Raw genomic sequence first — 21,095 nt, forward strand, 5'->3', positions numbered from 1 at the left:
GAAAAAGTTCAAACAACCACTAAAATGCTGGCCCATAAACACGATTGAACTTGTGGCTACACAAATAGCTGAAAGTAAATGTGGAGCATCAAAGGATCTGTCAAGAAAACGAAGCTAAGTATACATATTTGTCGACTTCAAACACTTGCATTTCAGTTTATCGTGACTCATTGTTCCAAAGTTGGAGTGAATAGTGCTGAGACCACAAAACTCTGATAAGCAAAAACAAAATCCCAAAATCTAAATTAGAAATTTTGGAATCTTTCACCTTCGAAACTAACATAAGACACATACTTCAATTACTATTCAACTGTGTACCTGATCAAGTAATAACAGAGTGGCGCAAGCAAAAATATATTTTTAATTTTATGCACCCAATCACATTAGGTAGAAGAAAATTAAATTGTCTTGCATTTGTAGATGATCTTGTACCCTTGTTTTGTGACATCAAGCCACCTCAGAAAGTGGCCAAACTCTTAAAAGAAATTGCATAAAAAAGAGACTTGTGGATTTCATTTTAGAAGACAGTATATTACTTTCCAATAAACAAGCACCAAAATATGTTGAAACAAAATGTGTCAAAATCAAGCTATTAAAAAAAAATTGTAGATGGGTGAAATGTCCAAGAAAATGAAATGGAGGAGAAAGTTATTGAAATGGGATGAAAAAATTTGTTAAAGCCATGTCATGAGAATGAAACCATGTAAATTCTCAAGACAAGTAGTTGAATTCTGTGATACCAGCTGGAAAGTAAAGACAGAAACCATAAAGTGGACTGTGGAAACAAAAAAGTATAAAGAAACAAGGATTGACATAGAAGAAACATGAGGAGGAGGTGGTGGTGGTGGTGGTGGTGGTGGTGGTGGTGGTGGTGGTGGTCATCGTCGTCGTAATAGTAGTAGTAGTAGTAGTAGGAGTAGGAAGAGACTGGGGCAATTTGGTGTGAAGTGAGGGAATAAGCTCATAGTAAAATAATGAAAGAAATATGGACACAGAGGATGCCCAACCAGTGTTACTATCCGACATTGGCTCATTCCCATGAAATAATAATGTAATGTTCAGGTAAGAAAGTGGTAGGGTATAGTAATTCAGAGTGCAGAAGAGGAAGAAACTGATTCACATGAGCTGTGTAACAGTGAGTCAGCATAAAAAGAGACTTAAAAAAATGTGCGGGTGGGGGAGGGAGACACAGAGAGTTAGATGTGAACTAGCAGAATTAGAACAGGGAGAAAGATCTTACACAAAATGGGATCATATAAAAATTAGAAACAGTTAATATATTCTAAAATAGGAAAATTACAGGAACAGTTCACAAAAACAGACTTCGCTTCATTGACCACATAAGAGCATTGGAGGATTCCAAATGAACAAAATATATCTTCAACACCTTTTTACAAATAATACATACAGGGCAGTCCGAAACAGTCTGACAATGTGGGATAGATCATGCTGAGAAGTAATTGTTACGAGAAAAATTCAATACATTGCACTGTTTCAGAGTTAATTAACATTAAAGTTAGCCAACCAGTCTGCGTGCATGAATTCAAATGACACCCGCCTTCCCTCCCCAATGTACAATAAATCTCAGTTGTTCTCATTATGTAGATGATAGCATACATGACTGTTCAGCCTTAAGCTTGGGTTCGATCCTTACTACTGTTCTGAGTGCAATTTTGGTATTGCTCTCTTGTTCAGTTATAGGTAACCAACAAAGAAAACATATGGTGACACCATCTCTGGTTAGCTGTTTGAATTTGTGCTCAAATGATACCGAGTGTTTTTCTTGACAATTATTTCTCAGCACAACATACCCTACAACACTGAAAGATTTTCATACTATTTCTGACTATAATCAAACAAATAGTTGCTGAATCGGTACATGGAGAAACTGATTATTCTACACCCTTGATTACTGAAAACAAGAATCCTGTAGTGGAATATTGAAAGAAAGAAAGAAAAACAAATAAATCTAGGTGGAATGGGTATACAGTTCTAAGAAGTGCAAAACCAAGACATCTTCCACCAACTCTGGTTGCATTTGGGTGTTTCCAGTACAAGGAAAAAAACTTGTCATATAGTTAGACTAACGCTCTGCTAGACATGGGACATGGTGCATTTATGAAAAACATCTGACTTTGAAAAAAGATAAAATAATAACTGTCAGAATTGTTATAAGCTGTCATGTTCATTAGATGACTGACAAATGAAATAAGTAATAATAAATTAATAATAATGCTAAAATATTCCATTAAGAATTTATTGACACTATGAATACTTGGAATAATAACTGTTAGGAAACACATTTTACTGAGAAGATAATAAAATGTACTCTTTTAAGTAATGCTCTTGCATGACATAAAATAAGTTTTTGTGTGTGAAAGAGGACCATCTACCATGATGTTTTGATCTTACAAAGCTCTGTTTAAGAGGCTGCCTTGCAAAGTATTTGTCCTCCTTTTTTTAACAGACTTATTTACTGTTTTGGTGTGATAGTCTCAGCATAATTTTTCTGGGTCAGCAGAAAGTTGGGAGTACCAGATGTTGTTAGCTTTGATCCTTGACATAACTATGTTGTTTTGTGTTTGCAGAGTGAATGTTGGAATAAGCAATGGCACACTAGTGAAGAATGTTTGTGTTTCCAAATTGTTTATGAGTGATGTTAGTGTGGCGTTGTACTTAGTGCAGTGCGTTACTCAGTGTGTTCAGAGTTTGCTTTTGTGTGTTATTTAAATGTTATTAGTTATCGGCTACTGATTTGTTTTTGGTTTTGGAGCTGTTACTTTGTCGTTTGAAATTTGTTCATTCGTGATTTGAAATTTAACTTTGCTTCTTTGTCATTTGTTGCTAGGTATGGATCTTGTGATTGAATATACCAGTCATTTGTTAGTTGCTGTTGTGAGCAAAGATATGGCTGTGACAATTAAATTTCTTCAGTTGTATGGCCTGGTGAGGGAGCAGGTGAGGTGTCAGCAGTGCAGTGACTTGCTGAAGTTGACCATAGTTGCTGCTGCTTGAAACAGAAATGAGTACATATGGTAGGCCCACCGTGACAATATTTGGTGGTCTATTAAGAGGGGTCCTGTTGCAAGAATTCTAGGATGGCCATATGGGATATTGTTTGGTCAACTTATTATTGGTATTTGTGTGCTTGTTTGTCTATTTGTTTTTGTTTTCATGAGATGGATTTCAATGATCAGTGTGTTAGTGTATCCCCTTCCCCCTCCCCGGAGTTTCGGTTGACTTGGCTATGGGGGTGGGGGCGCAGGGGTCATGGATAGTTGTAAAAATGGACAAATCTGTGTTTGGGAAGGCTAATAATGGGAGCAGTGATCATTCTGAGGGTGTGGAGGGACTGTTGTTTCTGGGGTGAGAATTCTGATGTGATTTTTAGGGTGGTGAGGAGGAGTGCAAAACGGGCTTTGGTTACTTTAATTGAGGAATACAATGCAGAAGGTTAGGTTCAGGTATACAATGCAGAAGGTTAGGTTCCACTATCATTTCTGATTCATTTACTTCATACAGAGATTTAGGTACCAGAGGTTATCAACATTTAATGGTGAACCATACGGCAGAGGTTAAAAATTATTTATTTATATTTTGATGTGGGTATTGTGTTGGGGATTGGTATTGTGCGTGCGTGCGTGTGTGCGTGTGCGCATAAAAATTTGTGTTGTAGTAGTTGTGTATGATTTTGTGGTTTGAGCTGGTAGTTGAAATTAATGTTTAATTGTTGATAATGGTGGGTATCGTGAAGTGTGTTGTTATTTTGGTGGTCAAATGAAAATTCAGATGCTATTCTCCCCCTCCTCCCACCCCCTTCTCACCCCAGCTTGTCCCTACCCAAGAACCATAATCCCTGTTCTTGTCTCATTAGTTTCTTTAAGCTTTAAGTAGGGATATCCACTATCTTGATGACATGGTTCAAAGTGAACATGTGGTGGGGAAATTTTGGCAATCCCATTTGATTTATTTATGTAGATAGATCTTTGACCCTTTCAAAGTTATCAGTTTCAAAGTCTATGTTGTTTTCCCACAAGTAGTAATAAAGTCTTCCTCACTGCCATATTTTAAAGCAACCTGCTTCATATCATCTTATGTTAGTTTGCCGTAAAAAGAACAAAACCGCAAAAAATGTTGGAAAATTGTGACAAAAAAATTATACCAAGCCCGTTGTTATATCTATGTAAATTTGTACTACTTTTGCAGAGAACAAGCAGCAGATCAGTTGGAAGACATGCGGCGCCTCCAATCCCATTGGTTGGAGTTGCGTCAGCATATTCGAATGGTGTATCGCATGGTTATGGAGGGAAACGTGACACAGACATCATCAGAAACTGAAGCTAAAATGAAAGCCTTAGTTCACAAGTAAGTTAATTTTGTAATACTTAGCATAGGAGTTCTCTGATTTTATTATTTATTACTTTTGAAAGAATTATTTTCATAAGTTTTGGTGTTATTGTTGCTGCAATGACGATGTAGACGTTATGCAGAGAAGTATGACACACATTCAGTTCAAAGTACAAAAGAGTAGCTAGTTTACTGAAGCTAATAATAAACTAAACTGCCTTCTGATGGCTTGGATTGAGGTAAAGTAGGGAAACAACTATTTTGTTAATGCATTCCAGCAATCTGCTTGTTCAGAGAAGAAGTACAAACTGTCTAGAGCAAGTGTGGACAACCTTTGATAACATGTGGGCCTGCTCACATGCTTTCTGAAGTTTGTGGGTTGCTTCGTCATGTCACATAATGTGAAATCGGCGCACCTAGCACATAAACTGAAAACTATAGCATCCGTGACTGATATGAGTAGCACCCCTCTCCCGTCACCCTTTGCCAACAGATTGTGCCTCAGTTACCCTTTTTAGAAAGTATATTCAATTTACGTGTTGCTGTGTTTTAATATGACCACAATGGACAATAATTATTTACTAATGTTAATCAAGAAAGGATAGAAGAAGACAATATGTCATTGAAATAGGCAGTTCCTATCAACAAACAGTTAGAAGTAACATTGCGACTTTTGGTTACAGGCAGTTCAGTCGAATATTTGAAATTTCGTGAGTTAATATCAGCAAACACTATAAGCAAGCGTTTTTTTTACGTATTTGTCGAAAAATACTTAAGATGGCTGATTGCATAGGCACTGGTTGTTTCTGTAAAATATGATGTGAGCACATCCCTGTCTCTCTGTTTTTTTTCCCACGGGCTGGATTGAAACCTATCACAGGCTAGATCGAGCCCATGGGCTGCCAGCCCACATCCTGTGTGTTAAAATAGCACCAATGCATTCCAGCCAGTCTTTAGGAGTTCTGAACTAGGCGTTGTTAGACATAGTTCTTTCTCACCTTCAAAATATTGTGCAGCATGCCACATGATCAAGGACAAAGAAGTTATGAAATGAGCTGATGTCATAATTAAGTTTCCAGTAATTGCCAATACTTATTAGTTGCATGAAAGGTAGTTAAATAATGACTATATCGTCATATATTTGTGGAAAATGTGATATTTGGAAAACAGTTTACAAATTTTGCGTCACAGACACCACAAATATGATAATTGATGTAGCAAACTAACTAACCAACGAACCAACTACATTCGTGGTAAGGTCCTGACAGGTTTCTAAATGTATCATTACAGTGTTATGCTAACGTCTTTCCTTCTCAGATTTTAGGAGTCCTTGCTACCTGCTGTCTGTAGTTTAAAAATGTGTTCAATGCACATTTATTCGCAAAGAAAGTGTTTCGTTAAAGTGAAGATGGTAATGTACAGTGCTGACCTTTTGTGAAACTGAGTTCCAATGCAAGATTATTACCTTCAAATTCCTTTTAGGTTGTGTACACGTGATGCTCATCAGTTGTTCCAAAGACTGGAAGCACAGGTGCAGGAATTTGTTATAGAAGCCAAAGTAAGGCAATTGGAACTGCTTCATAGGGAACAGCAAACCCCAGAGTTAGCAGAAATATTCATTACAGGTACTTATTGTTCTCTCTTTAGCTCTTGAAATACTGTTTGTAATTTTGAAATGCATTTCATAACCTTATACTTTTCAGGTCTGTTGGAAGGGTATGATAAACTGTGTGATGCTGCCAAACAGTTGGGTCCAATATTGCAACAGTTGGAAAAGGAACACTTGCAGAAATTCAGCTTGACTTGGGAAGTTCTAAACAAGCACCTCTACCAGAGCCTAGTGTATACAGACCCTATTGTCCAGGACAATTTACCTATTTACATTGGTCAGGTGAGGAATTAATGTATTCCATGGTGTTGTGACTGAAGCAGCAGTATTTTGCAAATTGATTCAGTGACATTATCATTTTTGCTATACAGTTGCGTAACATGTTACCTGGAAAAAACGAAGCGTATTCAGATCTAGTGCATCATTATCTTGCTTTTGATGATGAAATGACCCTCATAGGAGCTATGTGGAGGGACACAGAAACATTGGTTGAAGCTTACAAGTAAGTAGAAACCGCCAACATTTCCTGTGTTAAATGCACTAGATGTGACAAAGATCTTACATATATGAAAAGGAATTTAGGCAATATTTGTAATACAAAAATAAAAATTATATTCCTCTCTCTTGTATTCCCTCCCCTCTTGCTCTCACCCCTCCCCTCTTGCTCTCACCCCTCCCCTCTTGCTCTCACCCCTCCCCTCTTGCTCTCACCCCTCCCCCTTTCTTCCACAGACTCACCATGTCCGTCTCTCACAAGTTTCCTTCCCTTCCCATCTCCTCCATGTTCCATTAATTCCCCCACCCCTTCCCCATCCCTCCCACCTCTTCCCCACCTCTCCCACCCCTTCCCCAACTCTCCCCCACCTCTCCTCCACCTCTCCCCCACAAATCTTCCCCCCAAATCCTCCCACCACCTCTTCCCCCCTACCTCTTCCCCCCTACCTCTTCCCCCCTACCTCTTCCCCCCTACCTCTTCCCCCCTACCTCTTCCCCCCTACCTCTTCCCCCCTACCTCTTCCCCCCTACCTCTTCCCCCCTACCTCTTCCCCCCTACCTCTTCCCCCCTACCTCTTCCCCCCTACCTCTTCCCCCCTACCTCTTCCCCCCTACCTCTTCCCCCCTACCTCTTCCCCCTCCACTGCCTGCATTCCCCCTCTCCCCGCTGCCAGCCTCCACCTCCCCACTCTCTTCCCATCTACATCTACAGAATTACTCTGTAGTTCCCAATTACATTCCTGGCAGAGGAGTCAGCAACCCACCTGCAAGCTATTTTTCAACCGTTCCAGTCTCAAACAACACGCGAGAAAATTTGACATTTACCTTACCGTGTGAGCTCTAGTGTCTATTTTATTATTATGATCGTTCTTCCTGTATAGGTAGGCACCATAAACATATTTTCTGACTCAGGGGCGAAAGTTGGTGATCGAAATTTTGCGAGATCGTCTTGCTGCAAAAAAAGATTATATTGTATTGAATGTCAATCCAACCTACGTATTGCATATGTGGCACTCTCCCCCCTATTACACGATAATATGTAACTGCCTGCCTTTCTTTGAACTTCACCCTAGTCCTTCGTCAAACATATTCGTTGATCTCATACCATGCTGCAATATGAGCTCTGTTCAGAAAATTCCGGAACATCATTCATAAAATTTTTCTACGCGTACCTTTTACTGATGGTGCAGGGTCTCTTTTGGATCACTGTCCTCCACAATTGATACACTGCTCCAAACACAGTTTCCACTCCAGAAGCAGTCTTGGTAGGCTTCTTGCTGGATTGTGCGAAGTGCCATCTGCGAATTTTCTTTTATCTCGTCTGTTGCTGCAAATCCTCATCATTTCAAATGGTTTTTCAACTTTGGGGATAAAAAAGTCCAGAGGTTCCAGGTCTGGAGAGTACAGAGTATGAGGCAGTACAGGGATGAATGTGCGACTGCGTTATCATGATGCAAGAGCCATGAATTGTCCCACCACATTTCAGGCCATCGTTTCCTTCTCACATTTTCTTGCAGGTGTCGCAACATGTCCTGATAGTATCTTCGAGTAACAGTTTGTCCCTGTGGCTTGAATTCATGATGAACTAATCCTTCAAAGTCAAAGAAGATTATTGACATGGCTTTGACATTTGACCTGACCTGATGAGCTTTTTTTGATCTTGGAGAACCTTTGCCAACCCATTGTGAAGATTGAACATTGGTCTCAACACCATAAACATAGACACACATCTCGTCATCAGTTACGATTCCCTTAAGGAATATTTCGTTCTCATTTGCACGGTCCAAAAGCACTTCATATATAGCAAGGCGAGGATCTTTCTGGTCTTGACTCATGAACCATGGGGTGAGTTTGGTATCAACACAATGCAGTTCATGAAGCTGTGTCAGGATTTGCATGATATGTCCCAACTGAAATGTTACATTCTTCTGCAATGTCTTTGACAATCAATCTTCAATTGCCAGGCTCATTTTTGTTGGCATTCTTGACATGAGCGCTATCGGTAGATGTTGAAGGGTGTCCTGAACGAGGTTCATCTTTAACTTCTGTCCGGTCATTTTTAAACTGTGTGAACCATTTGTAAGAATGAGTATGGATTAAGTGCTCACCACTGTAGGCTTCCTGCATCATTTAGTGTGTGTCTGTAAAGGTTTTCTGGAGTTTCACGCAAAATTTAAAGTAGATGCATTGCTCCTCTAACTCTGCCATCTCGAAATTTGCAAACTGTGTGATACAACGTTCTACTTGAGGCAGGGATGCCAATCTCATTTTGCTCCAACATACTGTTGGCGTGAAATTATGAATGTTCCGTAATTTTTTGAACAGACCTCTTACTCCAGAAGAGGATAGCCAGGTGTAGTGTAGGCAGTCTCTCTTGTGTTTTGTAAGTTTTCTGCCAGTAGATCATAATCTTTGGTTTGCTGAACCCATAAAATTATCCGTGTTTTTTATCATGTAACCAAAATTTAGTGGATTTCTTTGAGTACTCACGTGAATGACTTTGCACTTTTCAGTATTTAGTCAGTTGCCACTTTTTGCACCATACAGATATCTTGTATAAATAATTTTGCAATTGATTTTAATCATCTGCTGACTGTACAAGCTTTAGAAAAAGGGAGAAGGTAAATGACAGCATCAACTGCAGACAATGTAAGAGGACTGCTCAAATTGTCTCCTAAATTGTTTATATTGGTCAGGAACGGCAGAGGGCCTATGATCATCCAATGACTTTACAAGCTGAGAGAGAGAGAGAGAGAGAGAGAGAGAGAGAGAGAGAGAGAGAGAATGACAGCATCAACTGCAGTCAATCTAAGATGACTGCTCAGCTTGTATCCTATATCCTAAATCATTTGTATAGATCAGGAGCACCAAAGGGACTATAACAATTCGTTGGGGAGGTGCAGATATCACTTCTGTCTTACTCAGTGACTTTTCATCAGTTGCTGTGAACTGTTAACCTTTCTAACAGGAAATCACAAATTCAGTTACACAACTGATGCGATACTCTGGATACTCTGTAGGCACACAATTTCATTAGTTGTCACTTGTGCAGAACAGTGTGAAAAGCCTTCTGCAAATCTAAAAATATGGGATCCATTTGACATCCCTTGTCAATAGCACTCCTTACTAAGAAGGTGTCCTCAATGGTGGGATTGATTTTCTGCATCTATCAATATAATGACGTAGGTTAAGGTACAAGGAATTACACCTTGCAACCATTCACGCTGATTGACCCTTGAATGTGAGTAATTAATGAATTTTTTTTTTTCCCCCGGAATGTTGTGTGATGCTCTATAGCTTAAAAAGTAACAACAGTTTAGACTGCTTCCATAGCTTGATGGCTAAGATACTAACTACACATCCAAAGGATTGTCTATTAAAATCACATCAGGTACAACGCTTTTTGATTTTAAATCTGTATGGGAATGACTTTGATAATTATTTTTATTCAATTAGTTGGTGTACATGCTATTTCTTTCATTTGTATTTCTTTGTCACATTATTTTAATCAACATTTTAACTTCTTCAGTTGCTCTTATTTTTTTCTTACTATCATTCTTTTTTCCACTTGGAAGCTTTGTGCATGTGAATTTAATTGCTTTTATTTATCTATGATAATATTTAAACAATATAATGGAAGGAAACATTCCACGTGGGAAAAATTATATATAAAAACAAAGATGAGGTGACTTACCGAACAAAAGCGCTGGCAGGTCGATAGACACACAAACAAACACAAACACACACACAAAATTCAAGCTTTCGCAACAAACTGTTGCCTCATCAGGAAAGAGGGAAGGAGAGGGGAAGACGAAAGGAAGTGGGTTTTAAGGGAGAGGGTAAGGAGTCATTCCAATCCCGGGAGCGGAAAGACTTACCTTAGGGGGAAAAAAGGACAGGTATACACTCGCACACACGCACATATCCATCCACACATACAGACTGTGTCTGTATGTGTGGATGGATATGTGCGTGTGTGCGAGTGTATACCTGTCCTTTTTTCCCCCTAAGGTAAGTCTTTCCGCTCCCGGGATTGGAATGACTCCTTACCCTCTCCCTTAAAACCCACTTCCTTTCGTCTTCCCCTCTCCTTCCCTCTTTCCTGATGAGGCAACAGTTTGTTGCGAAAGCTTGAATTTTGTGTGTGTGTTTGTGTTTGTTTGTGTGTCTATCGACCTGCCAGCGATAATATTTAAACACTTTGAAATGCCGATCTGTTGGTCAGAAGTCAATAGATGAAATAATCTGTTTATATTGACAGTGCAGTAGTGTCAGGAATGTATTTTTCATTACAAGATGTACATCTTTTTGGGTGGCAATCCTTATGCAAACATTTAAAACATCGATTTTCGTTGTGCTATGGACAAAATAACATGGATTACAAACGAAACGAGTGAAGAGACTATCAGTAAAAGAAAATTCAAGCAAAATGAGAAATGGAAATATTGAATGCTGTGACATGGATGAATTAAAATGTCAGATGACAACATGGAAGTAATTAAATCAAAGTTAAAATATAACAGTAATCAAAATTACATGAACATGACTGATTGGAAGAAAAATGATAGCAAATGGTTTATTTCACACCATGACAGATATGGCATAACAAATGAATAGAAAAAAGTACATTTAAACCAATTAACTGAATAAAAATAATCCTCAAAGTGATTTTGATAAAGATTTAAAAATAAGAAACAAATCTCTGTACCCAATGAGATTTGAGCCAACAATCTTTTGCACATGGAGTTAGTCCTTTAACCATCATGCTATGGAACCTGTCTGTAAATTGTTACATTTTTAGAGCCATGGAGCATCACGCAAAATTTTTGCGATTACTGGGAAACGAGGGCCCACCAGAGGGAATGGCTGTAGGGTGTGAATCCTTGTACCTTAACCTACACCACCATATAGATTGTATCAAAAAGTCAATCCCGCCATTGGAGATGGTATTGATTGTGTTGGGCACTGGTGTACTTTACATACAACTAGATTTTAAGACAGAGTTTCATTGTCCAAATTATTAAAAACACCTCACACTGAAGATCACATTAAATTTCAAGCTTCTGAAAAGCTTTGGTAAACTTCAGGAATTTCCCTTCTTTTAAATTTGGCATGCTTTTTTCGTTGATTCTGCAACAGTGGTCTGACCTGTTTTGTGTATCTTGGGTGATAAGTATCTCTTATTAATTTATTTGGTAAATATAAGGTGTTTCAGAAATGATGTTAAATATTCAGGGATGATCATTTGAAACAAAAAAGGTCAAGTAAACATGTGCTCTAAAACGCGTACCATAAGAGCTATGAGCAAATCTTGATCTTCGATACTGTGAAGCAAATCTCTTCTACTGCAAGCTCTTAGCTTTCCATATATTAGACAGTGGTAGTATGGATCAAAACAAGAGAAAAATGTCCAGTAAATGTGCTCTAAAATCCATACTTTAAAGGGTATGAGCACTTGTTCATTAGAAGAGTTGTGTTTGAGAGTAGTAGAGATGAAAAAGTGCTCGTAGCTTGTAAGGTATGCATTTTAGAGCACATGTTTACTGGACATTATTCTCTTATTTTGGTCCATACTAACACTTCCTAAAATATGGAAAACAAAGAGCTTGCAGTAGAAGAGATTTGTTTCACAGTATCGAATATCCAGAATTGTTCATAACTCGTAAGGTATGTGTTTTAGAGCCCATGTTTACTTGACTTTTTTTGTTTTGAATGACCAGTTCTGTCATATCCGTGAATATTGACCGTCACTTCTGAAACACCTTGCATATACCAAATGCCATCAGTCTCTTAGTTTGGAAGCAGTGGAAACTGCAACTTAGGAAGGCATCAAGTGAACTTTTATTCACTTTATTAAATGGATATGTTTTACATTTATTTTAGGTGAGTGTGGGTGTTTCAGTATTCACTCTTGTTACAGTGACCTCATAGTCACTAATCCCTGCACCCAGTATGATGCTTCCTTTTCGTTTAGAAGTATTTTGTTGCTAAGAGATCAAGTATGTTTTCAACCATTTGCACTTTGGCTGTGCTTCTGAACTAATTGTTCAAAAGAATTTTCTGAGAAAGCATTCAGTAAGATTTTGTATTGTGTTTTATGCATGCCACCTGCTTCAAACATGTATTTTTGCCAAAATATTGAGGGTAGATTCAAGACTCCACCAACTGAAATTGTACGAGTGAGGTACCTATTTGAAATCAAATTCAAGTTTTCTTTGATCTGCATCATGATGTGAGCTGGGGGGGGGGGGGGGTGGTCTGTGAAAGGAACCAATTATTAATTTATTACAGTTGTCCATACCAACTCACCGGAGCTGTGTACTTTAATTTTGTTACAAAGTAAATTTCTTCTGAGAGCAATGAACACTCCACCACCAACTGTATTTAATCTGCCCATTCTGTACATGTTTAGGTCCTTTTTAAAAGTTTTAGCTGAACATATCTCTGGCTTTGGCAGTCTTTCAATACCTATAATGATTTGAGCTTCATTGATTTCTATTAGCGCTTGAAACCATGATTTTTTTCTCATCACAGATACGAAAGTTTATAAACACAATACCTATTGTTGCTAGGTCCACCCATGGCCTGTGTGTGCCCTCCACCCTTTTAGCCTGACACGATTTCTGTAGTTTTCCAAGACTCTCTAACTTAAAAAACTGTCCCGTCCCCACCACATAGCCCTCGCTACCGTTGTAGCCATTTCCTGTGTGTAGTCGGCCCCTGACCTACATCAAGCGGAGCTCTGAGTTGCAGCGTGTAAGTCGCAGAACTATCTGAGCCTCTGATTCAGAACTTCCAATTGGCTCTCCACCAAAGGACCACAGTCAATTCTGTCGATGATGATGCTACAGATGGTGAACTCCCCCTTCATCTTGCAAGCAAGACTGGCAGTCTTCACCACTCCATCTAGCTGCCCAAAACCAAAGACAGTCTCTTGCAGTCCAAAGTGGCACAGATCGTACTGACATGGGACATCACATGCCGTTGGCTGCATACTGTGCTCTTCTGGAAGTACCTGTTCCACATCTAGAATGACTCCACCCTGTATGCGTGCACATGGGATTCCTTCCCTGTTTAGGCACCCATATCTTTGAGGGCCCCATTACATGCCTAACCTTGGAGCTTCCAGCTACCAGTAATCTCACCTGTGAATTGTGAATGCTCAGACCATCTGGGCTGAGAGGATTCCATGGCAATAGTGCGAGCAACTGCATCTAGCTCAGGATTTGTGTCGGACACAGATAGCATGTGAAACCTTTTCCGCAGACAAACTGGGGAAGCCCTCCAATTGGCCCCTGAAAAATCTTTTGCTGTCTCTACACCTCGGAATTGTAGTGCAGGCAGTACCTGGGGAACCCACAGTAGTAGACCGATTGCGGGACGTGTGGTATGTGCTGGACCTCACTGGGATCTCCATGTTCAGCCTGCCGCCCCACAGTGATGCCCATTGGCAACAGCCTCCAGCTCCATGATCGAAGCCAGCACCATCTGGAGCTGTGAGCAAAGGGTCACCATCTGATCCCGCATCTGAACACATTGGTGGCACTTCCTATCCATACCAAATATGGCAAAAATGTGCCCTAGACCATTAATAAAATGCAGGACTGTGCCTGATAAATGCATATAACATGCATAAAATATAGGAGTTTAAACTAAAGAGCACAGAGGAAATTTAAAGTAAGTTGTTTCTTATGAGAATCTGTGTCAATTCGCAAGTGAAACGGTGTACCTTGCTATGTTTATGAAGTCTACTGCTTAACTGAAGGATCTAACTGCTGCCTCATCAGTGCCTTTCCCAAGCCCCATACCTCTTCCAATATATACCTTCTCTCTTGATGTCCCCTTCTCTCTTCACATGTATCACCTCTCTTACAGTGTGTACTCTCTCTTTTGAGGACCCCTCTGTTCCTTCCCATGACTCCCTCTCCTTTCCCATGTATCACCCTTCTTCCAATGTATACCCTCTCTTTTGATGTCCTTTTCTTCCTTCCTGCATGGCCCCCTCTATTGATCTGCCCCTCTTTTTCCATCTGCCTCTCATCCAGCCTCTCAGCCTCCTTCCTCTCACCACCTCCCCTCCTTCCATTTTGCCCCTCTCTCCCTCTTCACTCTCATCTCCCATTGTTCCCCCTTCTTACGCCCTCTTGCACTCCTCTCCTTCTGTTATCTACCTCTCCCCCTGCTTGTCAGTCACCTCTCCTCGACTTGTGTAAACCACCTCTCCCCCACTTGTCCACCTTCCCCCTTTTATTCACACTCACCCTTTCCCTTATCCCTCCCCCTTCTTGTAGCCGCTCCCTTTTTTATGCTTCTCCCTCAACCCCTTTGCTCGCCACCTCTCCCCTTCTCTTGCCCATCTCTCCCCTTCTCTGGCCCATCTCTTCCCTTCTCCATCCCCCTGCCCCTCTACATTTACCCTCCACCAAACACCCAATCACTGTCCCCTTGCCCCTCTACATTTACCATCTCCCAAACTCTAGTTCCCTTTCACCCAGCCCCTCCCTCCTCTCCATCATACTCTCCATCCCCCACCCCTCGCTGATCGCCGCCTCCTCTCCTCCGCCATGTGATCTGATCCGACCCATCCCACTATGGTGCCCCCTACACACACACTGTGCCTGCCTCTCAGACCTCAAGGCCCCTGCGCCATATCGTCCCTTCCGTGCACTACGCTCAGCTTCTCCTGCACCACACTCAGCCTCCCCTGCGCGTCACATGGGTATTGCCCCCCACCTCCTGCACAACGCTCAGGCCTCGTGCGATCCTCCCCTACTGGAGCGACTCCGCCCGCACCTCCCCCCCCCCCCCCCCCCCACCCTCTCAAACCTTGCTGCTCCCCTCTCACCCCTTGCAGCTCCCCTCTTCAGTAGAGCCCCCTCCCAGCACCACAGCTCCCCTCCCAGCACCACAGCCCCCTCACTGCAACATGTGCGGCTCTCTGGACCATTTCCTTCACACCATGTGGGGTTGTCCCCCATCCTCTACCTCTCATGCCACAGGAATCCTGCTTCGGGCATACCCCCACTCTGCCACTTCAGGCAGACCCACCTTATCCCCCATCACACGGTCTCGCCACACAACTCCCTATGCACACTCTCCCCACACCCCACACACTCCACTGTGCTCCATCTCTGCTGAGTTCGAGACCCACGCATATCCACGTGGTGCCCTACACTCTCTCATGGCTCCCTGCAAGCCATCATCTCCCACTCCAGTCTGTTCCTGCCACCTTGCATGCTTTCTCCTGGCGCCGTGCACACACATCGTAGCACTCTCTGTCTCCTCACTTGCACCATCCCCTCTCGCGCCACCTAACCATCTTGTGCCCTTCTCCCTCCATCCCCTGACTGTGCCTACTCGTTGCCATTATCTCTTCCCTGCTCTGACTCACTCACACTCTTTCTGACTGCTCTTCCCAACCCTGTTCTGACCCACCCTTTCTCTGCTCTATTTCACATCCACTATGTCCTCGCCATCTGTTCTTGCTGTCTGTATATGAGGATATTGTTGATGCCATTAACATTTATTATGCATTGTTAATTTAACAGAGTTATAGTATTACTTAATGTGAAGTGTGCCCATTGATAAGTAAATATTACTATGCCGTAAGTGTGCACTGTATTTGTGGATAACTTTACAATTTAAGTTTAAATTTAATGGCTATGCTGATCTGTTTCCTATCTAGCCAAGAGCAGGCAACATTGAAGGCAAAGCAGAGGATGCTGCGGGAAGACTGGGAACTCTTTAAAGCACAAAGAAAGCTTATTCAGCAGAAAATGTGGAACAAAACAGCAAGGTATTAAACAATTTTGTTTCAAGCTATTAGTGCCTATGGTAGTTTCCATATCAACCTAAAATGTGTTTATATACACAGTTGTTGTTAGCTGTAGTAAATTATTTTGACCACTGTCGATCCTTTTTCATTGATATCCCATGAATTAAACACAAAATCTCAATTTATTGTAAAATGTTAAGGGTTTCTTGAAATAGTGAAGCCTGAGTGTGTGATATTCATCTAAGAAATGTCATAAAGATTGTTAGTTTTCAGTGATGTTTGAGTAATACAGTCGGATCTAGTCCCAAATCATATGTTTTTGTGTAATTACTAGAATATTTAACTGCATGGCTCAGAAGAATTATGGGAACACATGTATCAATGTCTGGTATATGATGTCTATTTTCATTGAGGTGGTACCTATGGTCTTACTGCATAGCCTGAGATCTTCACTTTCAATGTATGCAACAACTAAAGTCATTTGCCGTCTATTGGCTGTGTTATGCCTTAATGTATCAGTTGACTCTTCAATAGGAAGGTAGTACCAGTGTCGCCTTGTTCTGTAATAGGTACACAGATGGTGGTTGTTCGTCAGAGCAGCATCTGTTTTTACTACAGGAAGGTGTGAAAGAAACAAAGATTAGAGAGTGGTCAGTATTGAACAAAACATTTTGTTTGAGAAAAAAGTGTATAGGAAGTGTTTATCTGAAAATTTTTAGGAATCACTAGAAATTTTATTTCCACTGTACTATGTTCTCGTCATATATCATATATCCAAGCACTGAGGAGTAAAATGAATGAATTACTTGTTTGAATTGATGAATTAATTGTCAAACTCAGTTGATACTATCTGCCTCTCCAAATGCCATGTGACCACTGGTGTAGATGTGGTAATTATTGCAAGACTTGAGTTTCCATCTCATTTCTAAAAGCAGAAATGTTCCAGACCAGTTGCCACATTCATCAGGGATTGTCATACATTAAGAACATAGACATTAGAATTTCATATCAAATCATTTGTAATAGTAAGTGTACATTTAGCAACTGTAGAAAATTTTGATCTGTTAAAGATTGTGTTGAAGCTCTGTGGGCCTTTTTAAGAGTACGAAAAAGAAAAAAAAAAAGAGAAAAAAGACGTAGTGGTTGCCATTGATTTCAATGTAGATTTTCTTAATTCTTCCAGTGATGATTCATTGCAGGTGGTGGTAGTGTTATCATTCAACTTAGTTCCTGCTGTAAACTTTAGAGTAGCTTATTTGTCAGAAGTAGTCATTGATAATGTCTCTATAAAAATGTCAAATGAACAAAACTGTTATTTCAAAATTAATGGCCTCTCAGACAATGACAATCAGTTCCTTATATGAAATGTTGATCCTGACCAGGATACATAAGCTACTAATATTGAGTCCAGGAGAGTAATCAGTAAGCCAAAAATTGATTGTTTTAGGGAATTCCTCAAAGATATGAAATGAAGTGAATCAATGAAAAATCCATTGTGTATTAATGAATTCTTTACCTTTTCTGGACACAGTTTTGCCTCAGAGTGATTAAGCGTGAACTGACGTCTACAAAAATGAATGATAATCACACCAGGTAATAAAGTGAAGACAATATGACATATAGCGAAGGAGGAGACTGGTAGAACCGGAGATGAGGAGCAGATAATTTTGAGAGTAAATGTCACACTGTAACAGTGTGTGAAGAGTTCCAGGCTTTTATTACAAGCATTTCATAATTTGAAAAGATGTTGGGGTATGTAGGTCCTGCCATGGAATATCTCAGATCGGCCATTACACCCTCCCTTTACAGCATAAGTAATCTCCACCATATTCAGCAATAGAGTGTTCCAGTGGTTATGGTAAAATATCAACAAAGTTTAATAAAGAGTGTTGTGAGTTTATTAACATATTAAACTACTCCTGATCTGATCATGTAAGTGTAGAAAAGTTGTGGAATGTTTTCAAAGATATAGTATCAACAGCAATTGAGATATATATACCACATAAATTAATAAATGATGGTACTGATCCCCCTGGTACACAAAACGGGTCAGATCGTTGTTGCAGAAGCAACGAAAAAACCATGCCAAATTTAAAAGAACGCAAAATCCCCAAGATTGGCAAAGTTTTACAGAAGTTCAAAATATGGCACTTACTTCAAAGCGAGATGCTTTTAATAATTTCCACAACAAAATTCTGTCTCAAAATCTGGCCCAAAGAGATTCTGGCCATACATAAAGCACACCAGTGGCAAGCCGCAATCAATACCTTCACTGTGCGATAACAACGGTGAAGTCACTGATGACAGTGCGACTAAAGCAGAGTTGTTAAACACGGTTTTCCGAAACTCCTTCACCAAAGAAGACAAAGTAAATATTCCTGAATTCCAATGAAGAACAACTGCCAAGATGAGAAGCGTAGAAGTAGATATCCTCAGAGTAATGAAGCAGCTTAAATCATTTAATAAAGGCAAGACCTCCAGTCCAGATTGTATACCAGTCAGGTTCCTCTCAGAGTATGCTGATAAAATAGCTCCATATTTAGCAGTTATATACAACCACTCGCTCACAGGAAGATCCGTACTTAAAGACTGGAAAATCGCTCAAGTCATACCAATAGCCAAAAAGAAAAGTAGGAGTAACCCGCTGAATTACAGGCCTATATCACTAACGTCGATTTGCAGTAGGGTTTTGGAACATTTACTGTATTCAACATTATGAAGTACCTCGAAGAAAACGATTTATTGACACACAGTCAGCGCAGTTTCAGAAAATATTGTTCTTGTGAAACACAACTAGCTCTTTATACACATGAAGTACTGAGTGCTATTGACAGGGGATGTCAAATTGATTCATATTTTTAGATTTCCAAAAGGCTTTTGACACCATTCCTCACAAGTGTCTTCTAACCAAACTGTGTGCCTACGTAGTATCGCCTCAGTTGTGCAACTGGATTCGTGATTTCCTGTCAGAAAGGTCAGTTCGTAGTAATAGATGGAAAGTCATCGAGTAAAACAGAAGTAATATACGGCGTTTCCCAAGGAAGTGTTATAGGACCTCTATTGTTCCTAGTCTATATTAACAAAATAGGAGACAACTGAGTAGCCGTCTTAGATTGTTTGCAGATGATGCTGTCATTTACTGTCTTGTAAAGTCATCAGATGATCAAAATGACTTGCAAAATGATTTAGATAAGATATCTGTATGGTGTGAAAAATGGCAATTGACCCTGAATAAGGAAAAGTGCGTGAAGTTATTCACATGAGTACTAAAAGAAATCAGCTAAATTTCGATTACGCGATAAGTCACACAAATCTGAAGGCTGTAAATTCAACTAAATACTTATGAATTACAATTACAAATAACCTCAATTGGAACGATCACATAGATAATATTGTAGGTAGAGCAAACCAAAGACTGCCAGTCATTGGCAGAACACTTAGAAGGTGCAGCAGGTCTACTAAAGAGACTGCTTACACCACGCTTGCCCGCCCCATTCTGGAGTATTGCTGTGTGGTGTGGGATCCACATCAGGTGGGACTGACGGATGACATCGAAAAAGTACAAAGAAGGGCAGCTCATTTTGTATTATCACAAAATAGGCGAGATAGTGTCACAGACATGATACGTGTATTGGAGTGGCAATCATTAAAACAAAGGTGTTTTTTGTTGCGATGGGATCTTCTCATGAAATTTCAATCACCAGTTTTCTCCTCCGATTGCAAAAACATTCTGTTGGCACCCACCGACATAGGGAGAAATGATCATCGCGATAAAATAAGAGAAATTGGGGCTCGCACTGAAAAATTTAAATGCTTGTTTCTCTGTGTGCCGTTTGAGAGTGGAACGGTAGAGAGACAGCTTGAAGGTGGTTCATTGAACTCTGTGCCAGGCACTTTATTGTGAATAGCAGAGTAATCACATTGACGTAGACATAATTCAATTGTGTAGCATTTCTTTTTTCACTGGAACATTTCCCGATTTGCTGAAATACAGGGTGTCCCACTCAAACCTCCCTGATTTCATGGACCCAGGAGAGGAAAAACGCTATAGATATGACAATGAAAAATGCACCACATTGTAGAGCATCTCAAAGAATTTATATTCCCGCATCAGAAGTATTGTCGCCAGTGTGCAGCATGGTCGCGTGAAGTGAAAATGGTGACTCCACAGCAGCGCGTGCAAGCAGTAGTTTGGTTTGCCGAAATAAAATCGCCGATTACTGTGCAAAGAAATTATCATCGTTTCTGGCAACAGAAAGTGTTCTGAAACATTCTGGTGGTGCACGTTACGGAGTTTCAGAAGAGGCAGTGGAGGAAATCAGACAAACGTTTCTCAGAAGCCCACGTAAGTCAATTCGTCAACCATCTAGGCAACTTGATTTACCTTGATCAACATTGCATCGTGTAGTTAACCAGCATCCTCTTTATGTGTGCCTACAAAGTGCAAATTCTGCAACATCTGACACCGAATGACAAACCACGCCGACAACAATTTGCTGATATGCTGCAGTGTATTGATATGGATGCCAGCTTCCTGGAAAGATGTTTACTCTCAGATGAGGCAGCCTTTCATCTGTTAGGAAGGGTTAATAGGCATAATGTTCGCATTTGGGGTTCACAAAATCCGCAAGTTGTCATTGAACATGTTTGTGATAGCCCTAAACTAATCATATGGTGCAGGCTAATGCACGATGGGATTGTCGGACCATTCTCCATTGCAGAAGAAACAGTGAATGGGTCAGAGTATCTGGACATGTTGGAGCAGTTTGTGTACCCTCAGATACAAGACTTGCAACCCAACATCATTTTTCAAATAGATGGAGCTCCACCGCATCGGACAATGGCTGTTCGCAAGTTCCTGGATAGGAA

The 21,095-nt window shown here is 40.4% G+C and overlaps 1 protein-coding gene across 2 annotated transcripts in view; it reads left to right on the plus strand.

Moving 5' to 3' along the window:
* LOC124614027 (protein FAM193A-like) overlaps positions 1-21,095 on the plus strand; it is a 228,731-nt gene that overhangs the window by 10,323 nt on the left and 197,313 nt on the right. For both annotated transcript variants that reach the window (XM_047142845.1, XM_047142846.1), the window contains exons 3-7: positions 4,207-4,365; positions 5,830-5,972; positions 6,051-6,238; positions 6,328-6,458; positions 16,137-16,247. In XM_047142845.1, the coding sequence (XP_046998801.1) occupies positions 4,207-4,365; positions 5,830-5,972; positions 6,051-6,238; positions 6,328-6,458; positions 16,137-16,247 (732 nt within the window). The remainder of the gene's footprint in view (positions 1-4,206; positions 4,366-5,829; positions 5,973-6,050; positions 6,239-6,327; positions 6,459-16,136; positions 16,248-21,095) is intronic.

Source organism: Schistocerca americana, chromosome 4 (assembly GCF_021461395.2).
Source record: "Schistocerca americana isolate TAMUIC-IGC-003095 chromosome 4, iqSchAmer2.1, whole genome shotgun sequence".
NCBI classification, from domain to species: Eukaryota; Metazoa; Arthropoda; class Insecta; order Orthoptera; family Acrididae; genus Schistocerca; species Schistocerca americana.